Genomic DNA, 17,660 nt, shown 5'->3' on the forward strand with positions numbered 1-17,660 from the left:
ACTAGATTTATTTTGTGCACTTCATTCAATGGGCAAAACCATTACAGAGATTTATTTTTAAAGAAGGAACTGCAGATGCTGGAAAATCAAAGATAGATAAAAACGCTGGAGAAACTCAGCGGATGAGGCAGCATCTAAGGAGCAAAGGAAATAGGCGACGTTTTGGGTCGAGACCCTTCTTCACTCAATATTCATGAAAGCAGGTCCTTTGGTCCATGGAGTCCAGGCTGACCATCGATCGCCCGTTCACACTAGCTCTATGTCATCCCCCTTTCGCATCCACTCCCTGCTCATGGGGGACATGTTACAGAGGCCAGTTAACCTACAGACCCACACGTCTTTGGGATGTGGTAGGAAACAGGAAAACATGGAGGAAACCCATGTGGTCACAGGGAGAACATGCAAACTACACACAGACAACACCTGAGGTCAGGATAGAACCTGGCGCTCTGAGGCAGCAGCTCTATCGGTTGTGCCAGGTGCCACTGTATTGCCAGGTTAAACGGGTACCATTTGCCAGGTAGATTAGACAAGTCCAATGGGAGGCTGCAGGCCACTTAAACCACAGCCTAGTAAACCTCTGCAAGAATAGAGAGTGGAGTGGGTGGTGGAGGAAGCCTGGGTTTAATTTTGGTTATTTTGGTTGCAGCATCTCAGTAAAGTTTACGTTTAAATTAGCCGGGGTCACTCGGAGGCCGAAGGCACACAAAATTGCTGGAGAAACTCAGCGGGTGCAACAGCATCTATGGAGCGAAGAAAATAGGCGACGTTTCTGGCCGAAACCCTTCTTGGAGGGTTAAACGTCACTCGGAGGCCCCCGTGTTTCCATGAAGTGAGTGAGTGGGTCGGGGGTCTCCAGCTGACCCAGGGCTAGATGTTCTGAAACTACAAGTGCCTGCCTGAAGTTTTCCAGCGCCCGTGTTTGCAGCGGCTGCGTGTGAACTTGCTGTCCCACAAGAGCTTTTTGTTTGCATGTAGTGGGGGATGTTCTCTGTTTAACTGCAGGGGAAGGTGGACGGAGGCCTGTGAAGGGGGCTCTCGTTGCTCTGAAGCTCTCGCTAGCGCTGATCTGAGTGCGAGTTAGCCAGGGGGTGGGATTGGCTTCGTTTCGCCATGTGCCTCCCACTCCCCACCTTGAATAAAGCCAGCTGGTGACGAGCCAGAGGGCAAACAAAGTATTTTTGTTCACTGGACGTGTGTGCAAGTTCTCCTTCTTATGGACTGAAGACCCGGGACTTACACGATCACTGGAAGAAGTTTGAGAAGGAAGGGAGGAGAGAAGGAGAATACCGCCGGCGATCAAATTACATTTTTGTTTCTCTGTCTCACTGTCACTTCATAACGTGGGAGTCGAGGGGCGAACTGAACGAGATCACATTCACATTCATCGTTGTTTTAAATCGACTCATTGGCATTTTTTTCGTGTTTTTTTGTGAGTTTTTTTGTTAAATGTGACGGCATTTAAGGTAAAGAGTCCCCTCTCGCTGAGTTTGGAGAGAGGGGGGGAGGGGGGAGGAGGAGGAATGGTGAAACCCCAGGCTACGAGCAATGGAAACTGACGCGATGGAATTTGCTGAAAGTTGGGAAGCGGTCACATCTGGGGCAAGGAGACGCGGGCGAAGGGGCCAGCAACCAGTTGGATGAAGTTTCACCAACTTTGTTTCTCGGTGGAAAGGAGAGCCGACCCATGGTGCGGAGAGGCGAGCGCAGAAGGGATTTCTTTAACTTTGTGACTGCAAGTCCAAGATGTCTACCGGGTGGGAGTCTTTTGTTAAGGCGACTGCAGCCTGCCTGCTTCTCCTCTCCACTTTCCCGGGGCAGAGCGGCACCAACCACACGTCTGCTCACGACCGCTGTAAGAAGGTGTCGGACTGCGAGCCGCTGAGGTACAGCACATGCCTGGGCTCGGCGCTGCCCTACACACATACCTCGCTCGCCCTGGCCGAAGACTCCACAACTCAAGAGGAGGCACACAACAAGCTGGTCCTGTGGTCAGGTACTGCATTCATATCGAAAAATAAACAAGCTCGACTTTTCATGATAAATAAGAATAGAAAATCTTGTAAGCTCCAATCCATCCCTGTCGTATTTCGCACCATTTTAAGTTCAAGATGCTATCAGAGAAAAACACAACAGATTGATTTTCCTCACAGCCTGAAAGATGGCTTCCTCAGGGAAAAGACTGAGTGGCTTTTAGTTTCACAGGGCTTACACTTCTTGGTCAGTGTGAAACAAACTTGGGGTCATTACTAAGGTTTATGATTGAAAATAAATTCCAGTTAACGGCTCTGCCAGAGAGGACTAAGATGAAAAATATCTTCAGTAAGAGATGTGAAACTGGAATTCTTCACTCCAGAAGGCTGTGAATGCTCAGTTCAGATTTACATATTTTATTTTAAGATCTCTCGAATAAAAGGCAACAATTAATTAAGCTACCAAGTTGGTTAAAAAATATTTTTTCCTCGCACTCATCCACCAATGAAGGAAATTTGCCATCCTTATCTGATCTAGCCAAAACATGATGCCACAGCACTGCAAAGTAATTGAGTCTGAACTAATCTTTGAAATGCCTGGTGACCCTCAATTGTGGCAAGATCTCTTGTCCCTGTAGGAGTTCCTCGACCGTGGTTGTTCAAGGTGATGGCTCATCTTCAGTTCCTTAAGGGCAATTGATATTGCTAGCAATCCTCAAATTCCATGCAAGGAAATACAATTGTAAGACTGTGGGTATAGATGGAAGTTGCAGTTCAGACATCTTAGTTCAGGTGATATAATTCATTCAAATGTCATTAATATTTTGATGCTCTGCAGGACTGCAACTGGACAAAAAAAACAGTAAGGCAGAGAAGTCAAGATTGAGCAAAAATGTTGGATAGTCAGGATGAGCTTTAAAGGAGAAAGATGTTAAACAAAGGAATCATGGAACACGAAGTACACCAGTGATGGGGCAAAGTAACAGGGGATGCAGTCACAGCTTTTAGAAGGATGGGTGCTTAAGGAAGTTGCAAACATAATGGGGAAAACTTTTTTAAGTAATTTTAATAGTGGTTCATTATTGGCCAGCAAGTAGATGACTGCTTGATGAATGAGATTTGGTGTGACTTAGGGTGTATTGAAGTGTTATGAATGGGATGTGGTGTGCTTTATGGTGTAACCATTGGAGTTTTGTGAATGGGATTTGGTGTGACGTAGATTGTAGCCATTAGAGTAATGTAGCCATTTGCTTTTGCTTGAGTCAGAAGTTGGGGAGGGTGATGAATGCACTGACAAGAGTATGGAGAATTGAGCAGTCCAACAGTTGGGATTTTCACAATTAGTGAGGAAAATTGCAGTTTATTCAGTATAAGCAATAATTATTGCAGAATAAGTGAATGAATTGTGTGAGATCGTGAAGAGCTACAGTGGCCTCCATAATGTTTGGGACAAAGACCCATCGTTTATTTATTTGCCTATGTTCTCTACAATTTGAGGTTTGTAATAGAAAAAATCACACGTGGTTAAAGTGCACATTGTCAGATTTTGATAGCCATTTTTATACATTTTGGTTTCACCATGTAGAAATTACAAGTGTTTATACACAGTCCCCCCATTTCAGGGCACCATACTTTGGGACACAGCAATATCATGTAAATGAAAGTAGTCATGTTTAATATTTTGTTGCATATCCTTTGCATGCAATGACTGCTTGAAGTCTGCGATTCATGGACATCACCAGTTGCTGGGTGCCTTCTCTGGTGATGCTCTGCCAGGCCTGTATTGCAGCCATTTTTAGCTTATGCTTATTTTGGGGGCTAGTCCCCTTCAGTTTTCTCTTCAGCACATAAAAGACATGCTCAATTGGGTTCAGATCATATGATTGACTTGACTGTAACGTGGCCATCCTATTTTTGCAGCTTACCAGTGGTTTGCATCTTGCAGTGTAGCCTCTGTATTTCTGTTCATGAAGTCTTCTGCGGACAGTGGTCATTGATCAATCCACACTCGACTCCTGAAGATTGTTTCTGATCTGTCGGACAGGTGTTTGGGGATTTTTCTTTATTATAGAGATAATTCTTCTGTCATTGGCTGTGGAGGTCTTCCTTGACCTGCCAGTCCCTTTGTGATTAGAAAGCTCACCAGTGCTCTCTTCCTTCTTAATGATGTTCCAAACAGTTGATTTTGGTAAGCCTAAGGTTTGGCTGATATCTCAAACAGATTTGTCCTTGTTTCTCCGTCTCATAATGGCTTCTTTGACTTTCATTGGCACAGCTTTGGTCCTCATGTTGATAAACAGCAATAAAAGTTTCTAAAGATGATGGAAAGACTGGAGGAAAGACTAGGTGCTGAGAGCTCTCTTGCACCTGCATGAAGGGGGCAATTAAACCCATCTGAGCGATTACAAACACTTATGAAGCCATGTGTCCTAAACATCATGGTGCCCTGAAATGGGGGGACTATGTATAAACACAGCTGTAATTTCTACATGGTGAAACCAAAATGTATAAAAATAACCTTTATTAAAATCTGATAATGTGCCCTTTAACCACATGTGATTTTTTTATATTACAAATCTCAATTGTGGAGTACAGAGGCAAATAGGTGTCTTTGTCCCAAACATTATGGAGGGCACTGTAGGTCTTGGTACAGGTAGATTGTAATTGCAAGTTTTTGATGATTTTGGTGAGGAGAAGCATGTCAATAAGGAAAATGAGCAAACCAAGGATAGAAATATTTTTTTCATGCATATATTTAAGTACTTCATAAAATACTTAATAGCTAATGAAATTACAGATATGGGCTGAGACATGGCAGGTGGAATTTAATTCAAGCAAATATGGGATGTTGCACTGTACAGGTCGAATACAAGAGGAAAGTATACAGTTAATGGCAAGACCCTTCACAGCATTGATGGATAGAGTTTTCTCGTCAGCATGGCTTTGTGTGTGGGAAATCATGTGGAACAAATCTGAGTTTTTCAGACAGGTCACCAAGAGGATTGTCAGAGCAAGGGAGTGAACATTGCCTCGATTTAATTTAGCAAAGCCTATTAACAAGGTCCAAATGGTAGGCTAGTCTGGAAGGTTAGAGTGCATGGAATCCTAGGTGGGCTTGCTAATTGAATTCCAAATTGTCTTGAAGGGTTTAAAGGGTAGTGTGGAGGGTTGTTTTGCTGATTGACCAGTGCAGTGCTGCAGGTTCCGTGCTGAATCCATTGTAGTTTGTTACATAGATGAACAATTTAGATGACAATGTCAGTAAATTTGCAACAGCATTCTCATACAGAGGGATCTCGAGTTCCAAGTCCGTAATGGCCTGAAAGTGACGAGAAAAGTAGATAAAGTGGTAAAGTAGAGGCATGTGGTATGCTTGCCATCATTGGTCAAGTGTAAGAGTCGGGAAGTCATGTCGCAGTTTTAAAGGACTTTGGTTAGGTTGCATTTGGAGTATTGTGTGTAGTTCGCCCCAGTACAGGAAGGATGTGGAGGCTGTTGAATGAGTGATGAGTAGGTCTGGATTAGAGGGTATTAGCAACAAGGAGAGGTTGGACAGACTTGGATTGTTTACTCGGGATGAGGGGAGAGCTGATTGAAGTATATAAAATGATGTGAGTCATAGAAAGAGTAGACAGTCAGAATCTTTTTCCCCAGGGTGGAAATATCAAATACTAGGGGACATAGTAGTAAAGTTACAGGGAAAAGTAAAGAAGATGTGTGAGGAAAGTTATTTTACACAGAACGGTGAGTGCCTGGAATGCATTGCCAAGGCTGATGTGGAGGCAGATCTGATAGTGGTGTTTGAGAGGCATTTGGATAGGCACATGGGTATGCAGGGAATGAAGGGGTACGGATCACATCCAGGCAGATTAGTCTATGTGTAAATCAAAGTCTCGAATGATTGCCTGTATTGTAGGCATCTTGAAATTGCTTATACAGTGAACCCTAATTTTAGTGGACCTCTTAATAATGGATTTTGGTTATAGCGGACTAAATCTGTTGTAGGGTCTGAAGAAGGGTTTCTGCCCGAAATGTTACCTCTTTCCTTCGCTCCATAGATGCTGCTGCACCCGCTGAGTTTCTCCAGCATTTTTGTCTACCAAATCTGTTGTAGACCAAGTTCGTTGTTTCACGGAATTACCACTACATGCATGGAGCAAATTATGTTTCTGAACAATTTTAGATTAGTTTAAAGATGCAGCATGCAAACACCAGGCCCATGTTGATCAGCTATTACCCAGATACTATGTGGGAGGAAAGACAGAACCACTGCAGTAGTTCTACCCCACACACTGTGAATTTATCCCTAGTGTGTAGGATATAACCTCCGCAGTGGGTCTATCTTTCCTCTTTCCAGACACAGGGATATTGGAGTTAGTGCAGGAAAGCAGAACTGGGGGAGATGAACAACCATGAAGTAATGGAATGGCATAACAGGCACGAGGAGCTGAATGGTTATTCTATTTCCCATGTTCTTATTCCAGTCGGTGCCCCAAGAGTGAATTGTGCAGTGTGTAGCACATATACAGGTCAATTATACCCAATCTCCTGTGCTCCCACAGATCTCTGCGCATTCTTGTTTCATCTAAGCCTTTCGACACAGCTTTCTATTCCCTTTGCTCTTATGATTCGTCATATTGTTTTGAAAGCGATTAACTGTTAGGTTAGAAAGCTTGTGTAGGAAGGAGCTGCAGATGCTGGTTTACACCGAAGATAGACACAAATGCTGGAGTAACTCAGCGGGACAGGCAACATCTCTGAAGAGAAGGAATGGGTGATGTTTCGGGTCGAGATCCTTCTTCAGAAAAGGTCTGAAACAGACCCATGCCTTCTCTCCAGAGATGTTGCCTGTCCCGCTGTGTTATCAAACATTTTATGCCTATCTTCAGGCTAGAAAGCTTTCAGGTTTACCCCTCCCTCTCTCCCTTCTTAAACAATGGAGTGTCATGTGTCATTTCTAATCTCAACGTAATGTTTCCTAAATCTAGAGAGGTTATATTCACCGATGTCCATGAGGGAAAACTTTCATTTCCTGAAACGTTCCAAAGGTTGTTTCATGAGTCTTAAGTAAAAAGTTTCATAATGGGGATTAATCTTAACAATTAAAAACTATAAAAAAATACGGCCATACCAAGGCCACATTTTGCTGCAATATGACTTCCTGACTCTCACAGTGCCCCGACCAATGAAGACATACATAACATACACCTTCTTTAGAACTTTATCAACTTATGTTGCCACTTTCAGGAAGCTAAGGACTTGGACCTCAAGATCCCTCTGTATATCATTGCCGTTATGGGACTTGCCTTCAATGCATAATTTCCCCCATACATTTGACCTACCAAAGAGTAATAACTCACATTTGCTCGGATCAAACATTATCTGTTATTTCTCCACTCTTTCAGGGAGAAGGCAGGCGAATGCGATTGAGAGGGAAAGATAAATCGGCCTTGATTGAATGGCGGAGTAGACTCGATGGGCCGAATGGCCTTATTCTGCTCCAATGACATATGAACTGTTACATTGTTTTGAAAGGCAGCAGTTAGAGGTTAAAGAGGGAAAATTGCAATGAACATGCCATATTGCTGAGCTTTAAGGAGAAAATAAGCAGGGTATGGGGATGAGTTAGTCTGGAAACCTCTCTTCCAAATTCCATAAACAGTATGGAAGCTGGATATTTCTCTAGTTCCTGGGCTCTAGAAATGGAATTGAAGAACATACTTGAAGCTAAACGTTTTAACGAGTCGTTCATCTTTTCCAGGGCTACGTAATGCTCCAGGCTGTTGGACTGTGATTCAGCAATTCCTGTGCGCCGTTTACATGCCAAAATGTGAACATGGCAGAGTGGAACTGCCCGGCCAGGTCATGTGCCAGATCACCAGAGGCCCCTGCACCATTGTGGAGCGGGAGAGAGGCTGGCCTGACTTTCTGAAGTGTTCCACGGACCGTTTTCCTGAAGGATGCCAGGTAAATGACTGGGAGTCGGCAAAACAATCCTGTATGCAGTTGTTGACTTAACTCTTGAACCCAATGATGCCCCTGCTGATATAGAAACATAGAAAATAGGTGCAGGAGGAGGCCATTCGGCCCTTCGAGCCAGCACCACCATTCATTGTGATCATGGCTGATCGTCCCCTATCAATAACCCGTGCCTGCCTTCTCCCCATATCCCTTGACTCCAATAGCCCCTAGAGCTCTATCTAACTCTCTCTTAAATCCATCTAGTGATTTGGCCTCCACTGCCCTCTGTGGCAGGGAGTTCCATAAATTCACAACTCTGTGGGTGAAAACGTTTTTTCTCACCTCAGTCTTAAATGACCTTCCCTTTATTCTAAGACTGGTTCTGGACTCGCCCAACATTGGGAACATTTTTCCTGCATCTAGCTTGTCCAGTCCTTTTATAAATTTTGTAGGTTTCTTTTAGGTCACCCCTCATCCTTCTAAACTCCAGTGAATACAAGCCTAGTCTTTTCAATCTTTCCTCATATGACAGCCCCGCCATCCCAGGGATCAATCAATATGCCACACCCTCCCACTAATACCCCATCCACATGTGAGGTGCGAGGGTGAGAATGATCAAAATTTCTCGTGCGCACCTAGGGATATTGCAGAGAAGACAACAGCTCTTGGGAACAGGTTGCTATCCTGCCATCTTATCCTCAGTTGCAAAGTAGGGATTCCTCTGGGGACCCAAGTGTTGGACTGGAGGAAAGTACACAATGACATAAAATAAAATAAAACATAGAAACATAGAAACATAGAAATTAGGTGCAGGAGTAGGCCATTCGGCCCTTCGAGCCTGCACTGCCATTCAATATGATCATGGCTGATCATCCAACTCAGTATCCCGTACCTGCCTTCTCTCCATACCCCCTGATCCCCTTAGCCACAAGGGCCACATCTAACTCCCTCTTAAATATAGCCAATGAACTGGCCTCAACTACCCTCTGTGGCAGAGAGTTCCAGAGATTCACCACTCTCTGTGTGAAAAAAGTTCTTCTCATCTCGGTTTTGAAGGATTCCCCCTTATCCTTAAGCTGTGACCCCTTGTCCTGGACTCCCCCAACATCGGGAACAATCTTCCTGCATCTAGCCTGTCCAACCCCTTAAGAATTTTGTAAGTTTCTATAAGAAACAAAACGTATTTCCACCTCTTTTCCATTTTTTCCCCTTTACAACAATCGGTCTGAAGAAGGATTCCGATCCGAAATGTCACGTATCAATTTCCTCCACAAAGGCTGCCTGACCCGCTGAGTTACTCCAGCACTTTGTGTTTTGCTCGAGATTCCAGCATCTGCAGTTCCTTGCGTCTCAAAGTTAATTTTTTTGTTTAAATTGTCTCTTTTCAGAATGAAGTTCAGAACATAAAATTTAACACTTCTGGCCGCTGCGAGGCTCCCCTGGTGCGTACAGACAACCCTAAGAGCTGGTACGAGGATGTGGAAGGCTGCGGGATCCAGTGTCAGAATCCGCTCTTCACCAACAGCGAGCATGACGCCATGCACGTCTACATTGCCATCTTTGGTTCTGTCACCATCCTCTGCACGTTCTTCACACTGGTGAGTGCTGCCCTCATTTGGTCATTTATGGTCAGTGCTTTTTAACTAAGTAGTCAAACTGCTGGACCTCTGTGATACAACAGTGGCCATCAATGTGAAGGTTTTTCCTTCCCCCTTCCCCCGTTGGGGTTGACCCAGTGGGACATTTGCACACTTTCCTCTCATGGTGCGTGTCTTTGCTGCACCAAACACGGCTCTTGACTTTTGCCAGTAACGCCTAACTGGTAAACTGTGTAGAATGGCAGAGCACACAACTCGTCCCAAGTCCTCAAGGTGTTGGTCAGTATCCTGGTCGTCTTGCTGGTTGGCATTTTATAGGAAGTAAACACTTGGTCCACAGAGGAATCCCCATTTCATGATGGACAGGTTTTATTTCTTCCATGGTTTACAGGGCTCCACCAGATGGAAATACTAGAGATCTCTGCTCTGATAGATTTATGTGTTGCATTGTGGTGTGAAGGAGAGAGATTAAGTAACTACCCTGGGGCTGTCTGGGTTCATTTCTGAATTAAACTGTTATATGAAAGGGGATTGAGTTCAATACCATAAAGTCTACACAGATTGTAAAACACATCCCCTTTGTCACCTGCACCTCTTAGTTAGATTTCAACTTCTAACTCATCCCAGATGTTTATTTTTGTATGTAAAAACCATATAAATGTATTGATTAGATTTTAGTCTGTAAATTACTCCTTGAGTATCCATTAATCTATATGTAAACAGCCTATAGTCCCCTGATTACATTACACTCTGCAATTCCTATCCCCTGAAACACCACAAATAGATTCCAGCCTACAAAATGCTTCCAGATATCTATATACAAGTGTTCCCGATGTATGCACAGCCCATACATACAAAGGAGCCTTTGGAAGATCAGTGGGGTGCATTTGCTGGCTGCAGTTGGAGAGCATGCTACTGTTCTTGACGTTAGCTGGAATTTTGCCCCATTAAACTCAGGAAGATATTCTAGTTAACACGTTAGTGGCCATTTTGTGAATCCTTATTGTGAATACAGGCATCTTGCGTTTTACATGGGAATTACGTTCTTGAAAAGCAGTGCGTAATTCAAAAACATAAAAGTTAAGCATAAATTAAGTAAATATGCTGCCAGTTGTAAATTTCAGCATGTTATTCCAAAAATACGAGCTTCATCCAGCCTGTTAATATTCTCCCCTTGTTTTTTAGGCCACCTTTGTTGCTGACTGGAAGAATTCTAACCGTTATCCTGCTGTCATCTTGTTCTATATCAATACTTGTTTCTTTATCGGAAGTATTGGCTGGCTTGCACAGTTCATGGATGGAGCAAGGAAGGAAATTGTGTGCAAGGCTGATGGAACCATGCGACTTGGAGAGCCAACGTATGTTCACCCGAAATCGGTTTACTCGCAAGTGTCGTGTTTGCCTTATGACAGTGTTTGTCTCTCTGTGGTCTCCTGAACATTTTGTCTCTGAGTTCCTTCCAGAAAATGGAGAATTTGTAGCACAATTCAGAAACGGGTTGGGGCAGAATCACTAGATATGTATTGGGGTGAATGAGTATTATGATAAACTCAGTGGGTGCGACAGGATCTATGGAGCGAAGGAAATAGACAATGTTTCGGGCCAAAATGGATGCTGTCGCACCCACTGAGTTTCTCCAGCACTTTTGTCTACCTTCGATTTTCCAGCAGTTCCTTCTTGAGTATTATGATATAGTAATTGTAGAGCTTTGTTGTTTCTGTCACTGATATTTTTAGGATCCAAAATCCCGATCACATCTTTAACATGCAAATTGCTGCATGATTTGTTGGGATGGTTTGAGAGCCAGAAGGCTTTGTAATTGCAATCTGAGAGTTTCATGGTCACAGTAAAAAATAGCAGCTTTAATCATTCCAGATTTATTTAACTGCTTTAAAATGAATGTTCTATGGTAGAATTCAACTTGTATCTCCACATCAATAATTCAGGCCACTGAATATTACCAAAGAAACGTAATCACTTTTTAACCCTTTCATGGACATTTCACAAATAGTCATTTCCGGGGTTGAGAACGTATTGATAGGAAGTTGGTCAGGCTAGATCGTTTTGCCAGCAACACCCAAATCTAAAAAACAATAAGTGTATAAATAAAAGCACATTTGCCTCTCAACCATTGGTTCATATTTCAATTCAGACACTTAGAGTCAGGGCAATGTACAACTTAGAAACTGACCCTTCAGCCCATTGCGGCTGTGCCAACCAACATGCAACTATACTAATCCCATTTGCCTTCCGCATCGATTACAGTGCTGACAGACTGTTGTGCTATTTGAAATAAGACACCAAGTCCTGTAGTAACTCAGTGGGTCAGGCAGCAGGTCTGGAGAACATGGATAGATGATGTTTCGGGTCGGGACCTGAAAGATTGTCTATCCATGTTCTCACAGATGCTGCCTGATCCGCTGAGATACTCCAGGAATTTTTTTTTTTAAACCAGCATCTGCAGTTCCTTATGTCTATGTGATATTTGAAATGTTGTTTTGGTTGAGATGGTAAAACGAGGCTCAGTCTGCCCCCTATATGAATATAAAAAACGGCAGATCATTACTTCAAACAGAAAGATCTCGCTGTAACTGCTGTTTCTCTTACAGGTCCAACGAAACACTGTCTTGCGTTATCATTTTTGTCATCGTCTATTACTCTCTCATGTCTGGCGTGATCTGGTTTGTGATGCTTACCTACGCCTGGCACATGTCCTTCAAGGCTCTCGGCACCACCTATCAACCTCTCTCTGGCAAGACCTCCTACTTCCACCTTATCACCTGGTCAATCCCGTTTATACTCACCGTCACCATCTTGGCTCTGGCTCAGGTAATCAATACATCCAATGTTGTTGTCCAGAAATTGGGCGGATTTGATGGGATGGGATGCAGGATGACAGCAACTATGATCACGGAAGTATGATATTAAGGATTCCGAGTTTTATTTTGGGAGCTTAGTGATGAGAATTGTAGATGTGGTGGGGTGAAACAAGATTAGGAAATCACATGGGATTTTCAATTATGACATAAGTGTTGAATGGTGTCAATTTGTGATAGAAACATAGTAACAGGAATTGCTTATTTAGCCCCAAACCTGTTCTTCCATTCAATAAGATCATGATTCATTTCTTACTTTCATGTACCTGCTTTTCCCCATGTTCCTGAACACATCTTTGTTACCAATATATATTAATCTCAGATTTAAAATGAATAATTGACTGCATTGATTACCATTCTCAGAGACGTATCAAAATGTATATCATTTTCTGTGTGTAAGAGAGTGTCCCATTTTCACTCCTTCGAGCTTAAACTCTAATGGGCCTGTCCCACTTAGGCAATTCTTTTAGGCAGCCACAGGCGACTAGTTTGTCGCCACATGTTCGCCGGTGGTCACCGGGAGTAGTCTGCTCAGTCGCGTAAAAAGTCGTAGGCATCTTTCTGGTTGCCGCTAAATTTTCAACATGTTGAACATTTTTTGGTGACTGTGGGTTTGACGCCAATGAGCGTAGCTTGACTTCTCCTGACGTAGGTGCTGTCATGGGTTGTCACCAGGATGGCGTAGGTGGTCGCCGACCTGCTACGACTATGGCAGTTGCCTAAAAAAATCGCCAAGTGGGACCGGCCCATTAGGTTTTTCGGACCCTGTCCCTGGTTTTGGACTTCCCAACCAGCAGAAATAGTTTTTCTCTGAGTTCCCCATAACATCTAGAAAATTTCAATCAAATCACTCCTCAACCTTCTAGATTTCAGGACTTTATACAGTTTTGAGTAATCTATCCTTATGATTGAAACCCCGAGAGTAAAGGTATCATTTTGGTGAATTGACATTATATTCCCTCCTTGAACAACATAATGCTTTTGAATCCTAGTCAGAATTACTTATTGCTGTCTGTTGAGGGTTTTGTACAGATGCAACTCTCTCCTCCTGTACTCTAAATTTAAAATAATAAAAGCCATAATTTCATTAAAATTTTGGATTATTTTCTGCACCAGTCCTTGACCATAGATCAGATCTAGAAAGTGGAAGTTTACTTGGATCTGCACCCCAACAAGCTTTGTTTGGACTTGGGGAGTAAAGAGATAATTAATAAAAAAACATATAAGGTCGAATGAGGATGCTGTAAAGTTGTTGGTGATTCCTGATCTACAATTATGATTTAGATCAATTCCCTCTGTACGTATTTATTCTTTAATGGTTGTCACAGTCAATTCGACTTGCACATGGTCTGATTCTCTGTCCAACATATTTGTATCTAAATTACAATGTGATAAGATTATCATATTCCATAGGTGGACGGAGACTCTGTAAGCGGTATCTGCTTTGTTGGATATAAGAATTATCACTTCCGAGCAGGATTCGTCCTGGCTCCAATTGGATTGGTTCTGCTGGTTGGTGGCTATTTTCTTATAAGAGGTATGTGGAATGGCTGTGCCATATAAAAAAAAAATCCAAAACACAATTCTAAGTTTTCCTGATGCCTTACTTGATGTTTACTGATGATGCAGTATAGGAGCAGTCAGTGCGTTCTCTCCATCTTCAACCAGATCCCACTCCTCCGTAAATTTCCAGAGTTGTATTTTGACACAATTTCACACTGGCAATTTCCCACGTGGCCGCAACTCTTTAGCCAAATCTCATGCAGCAAGACCGGGTGAGATATATTAGTGGCAAGTAACACACCTGCCATTAAAAAGCAACCATTTACAACAAGGAAGAGTCCAACCACCTACCCTTGAATTTCAATGGCATTACCATTGCCAAATCCACGACTATCAGCATCCTGAAAGTCTGAGACACAATTGGATCTGCCACATAAATACAATGGCTACAAAAATAGGTTAGAGGCTGGGTATGCGGCATAGAGTGCCTCACCCTCTAACACCATAAGGCCTTTCCTCCACCTACAAGGCTCAACGCAGGAAGATGTAAGTACAACATCATGCAGGCAAAGCAACCTGTTTGACAACATCATGCAGGCAAAGCAACCTGTTTGATCAGTATCCCATCCTTCAACCTAAACGTTAATTCCTTGCATAAATCATGTCTTGTGGTCACAATGTGTTTCATCTACTAAATGCATTGTAGTTACTTGCCTTATCTACCTTGACGTTACCTTTCAAACCTGCTGACAAAGTCCTATAAAGGAGCTCTTCTCCCATTCTAAAATATTAATTTTATCCCTTGTATATTTTGACATTTTCTTCCCCTTTCAGATAGGGACTGAGCAAAACTATTCAAGCCTATTTTATCATTAATTTAGATCATCGCTGAACTTAACTCCATTTACCTTTCTTGATTTTGTAATCTTTCAGATTTTTGGTATCATCAGAACTTTTTTAATTTTTCAAGCGAGTGCCCTCTCCCTTCACCTCTCCCCATTTTCCTCATCAATGATCAGGAGGGGGTCATTGGGAAGTGTGTCAGATTTCCAAAACTCCCATGCATGAAGATGTGCCTTTTTCTTTTGATTTTTGGTTTCTCGTATTTGCAGATTATTGTATTATTAAATTGATAATTTCTGTTACAGGAGTCATGACCCTATTTTCAATTAAGAGCAAACATCCAGGGCTCTTGAGTGAGAAAGCAGCCAGCAAAATTAACGAAACAATGCTACGTCTCGGTGAGGATTGGTTACATGTACTCAATGGCCTAATTCTGCTCCTGTGACATAAACTTATTGAAGAAAACACTACATTTCCCAGTGTGTGATTGTGGCACACAGTTTATTTGAGCTGAAGAAAGATATGAATTGATGTTCCATAGGTTTAATACCTAAATCTCTATTTTTCTTGAGTTATATCAATGACTTTGATGGGTATACAGGGCACCATTTAAAAATTTGTAGATGACGCCAACATTTGTTATGTGTTACACTGAAATTCATCACAGTGAATTACAAAGTCTTCAATTATGGAAGGAAGAATAAGGAATGGGAATAGAATATTAAAGGTACAATTCTCAGAGGAGTGTAGGAGCAATGGCTGTAGATGTACACACATCTTTGAAGATAGCAGGATAGATTTGAAAGTTTGTGAATTCTGGGCTTTAAGTGGAAGCCTGGAGAGCAAAAGAGATTATGTTGAACTGTCAGATAATGATTTGGCCGCCTCTAGTAAAATATGTCCAATTCTAGTCACGTCACTGTGGGAAGGATGCGAAGGATCATGCAATTCAGCCACATGGAAAAACTGGAGGCAGAGAGAAAAAGGGAACTATTCCCATTGGCAGAAGCGACAAAAAAACAGAGGATATAGAATTCAGTGACTGACAAATGTCCCACAGGTGATGTGAGGAAAAGATCTTTTCACACATTAAGTTCCCATGATCTGAAATTCAATGACAGAAAGGTTTGAGCACATAGATACAATTGTTCCTTGCGAAGGGGAATTGGAAGGGATCCTTGAAGGAAAAACATAAATATTGGTTTTGGCAGAAGAATTGGGGAGTGGGACTGACAAAATTACTTTTGCAGTTGGTTTGATCGTTTAATCGAATAATCAAAGCAAACACCCTTTTTCTTTTTGAAACCCCTTTCTATGCAAGTACCACACTCTCCACTTATTCCATTTAAGAATTATAATTTGGAAAAGCAAATTGCCCCATCCACATTTTCCAATATTATAGAGAAGTCAATTTGAGGTCATTCTTCCTCATAATCTTCAAGTTCCCCCATCACGTTCTGTTTTTTAGTCTACACAATTGCAGATAAATGGGAAAAACTTAGCATGATTATATCTATAGGTGAAATAGTTCAAGCCTTATTACCATGGAATTAGGAACATCAGCTTATCTATATATTACTAAAAGTCTGATCTTGACCGCTTTTGGCTCACTGTGGTGTGATTTCCTAGAGAACGCCGCCAACTACGGCCGTCATTTTTGGCCACCTCACTCAGAGCCCCCCTCCGCCTTCCGGGACCAGAGGATTTTTCCTATCGATGAAAAATCAGAGAGATATTAATGTTTTAAAACAAAATCCCCATTCTCTCTGCTGCCCCCACTGGCGGCGGGGGGGGGCGGGCGGGACTATTAAACCTGGAAGTGTAGTCCCTCACTCAGTCTCTGCCAGACCCAGGAAGCGAGAGGGTCACGGCTCTCTGAGCTGCGAATAACACTGAACGCACGTCTACTCCACAGTGAGTTCCCTCGATGTGGCTGTAAGGTGGCTGCTGCCCAATAGTTTGCCTCGCCTTTTTAACGAATTTTGGTTGTTTGTGTTCACAAAATGAATTTTGGTTGTCCCAATTGTTTGCCTTGGCTTTTTAAATCGTTGCAACAGTTGGCTGACACACCAAGAATCCATTTGGCGCACAATGTCTATACTAGCCCTTTGAAAACCAGTACCTTCGGCCCGCAACACCCATACTAGCGCAACAGAAAGCCCCCCCCCCCTTCCGGCGAACAATATTGGAATTGGTGGAGAGGTGGAATATTGCGTTGGTGACCAGCCCTCCCGTGTGATGCTGGGACCCAACGGGTCCCACTTAGTCTAGTATTAATATGTATCCTCATGTTTTTTGTGTGTTGTTTACATGCCTGTGAGTGATTGTGGGCAGAAGTTTGCATTTATATTGGAATCATCCTTGGTTTGTACTAATGTAAACCTGTGGTGTTCTAAAGACATGCATTTTATTTTTTAGGTATTTTTGGCTTCCTGGCATTTGGTTTTGTCTTCATCACATTTGGCTGCCATTTCTATGACTTCTTTAACCAGGCTGATTGGGAGAGGAGTTTCCGTGATTTTGTTCTGTAAGTAACTTGCTTCCTTCAGTCCACCTCCTACCCTATAAGGTGCCACTGTTTAGGCCCTATTCTGTGGGACTGAAAGTAAAATTATAAGATGTGGGAATTTAGAACACGTGTTTGATTTAACAAAGCGCTAAAGTCCTCCTCATTAGGGTGCCACATTGAACTTATTTCCCTGCATCTTTGGAAAACCCTTGGTACATGAAAACTTTCATTTAGATATAACAGTGAACAGACTGACCTTAAACACAATAAAAGCTTGATGTAAAGTATTTTTCAATGTTGGTTTGAATTCATTTGTGCCTACAGGCACAGATTCAGTGGGGCAAATAGATTCCTTCGGTGAATGATACCAGACAAGAGCAAGGGAGGAATAGAACAG

At 42.5% G+C, this 17,660-nt stretch overlaps 1 protein-coding gene across 2 annotated transcripts in view; it reads left to right on the forward strand.

The window, feature by feature from the left end:
* The first annotated feature begins 300 nt into the window (after positions 1-300).
* smo (smoothened, frizzled class receptor) overlaps positions 301-17,660 on the forward strand; it is a 31,017-nt gene continuing 13,657 nt past the window's right edge. For both annotated transcript variants that reach the window (XR_008725250.1, XM_055653328.1), the window contains exons 1-8: positions 301-1,996; positions 7,735-7,940; positions 9,323-9,532; positions 10,718-10,890; positions 12,142-12,361; positions 13,822-13,945; positions 15,060-15,152; positions 17,173-17,281. Coding sequence is in view for 1 of the 2 variants with exons in the window: in XM_055653328.1 (XP_055509303.1) it covers positions 1,747-1,996; positions 7,735-7,940; positions 9,323-9,532; positions 10,718-10,890; positions 12,142-12,361; positions 13,822-13,945; positions 15,060-15,152; positions 17,173-17,281 (1,385 nt within the window). In the remaining variant the exon portion in view is untranslated. The remainder of the gene's footprint in view (positions 1,997-7,734; positions 7,941-9,322; positions 9,533-10,717; positions 10,891-12,141; positions 12,362-13,821; positions 13,946-15,059; positions 15,153-17,172; positions 17,282-17,660) is intronic.

The sequence above is a fragment of the Leucoraja erinacea genome, chromosome 22, assembly GCF_028641065.1.
Source record: "Leucoraja erinacea ecotype New England chromosome 22, Leri_hhj_1, whole genome shotgun sequence".
Taxonomy (NCBI): Eukaryota; Metazoa; Chordata; class Chondrichthyes; order Rajiformes; family Rajidae; genus Leucoraja; species Leucoraja erinaceus.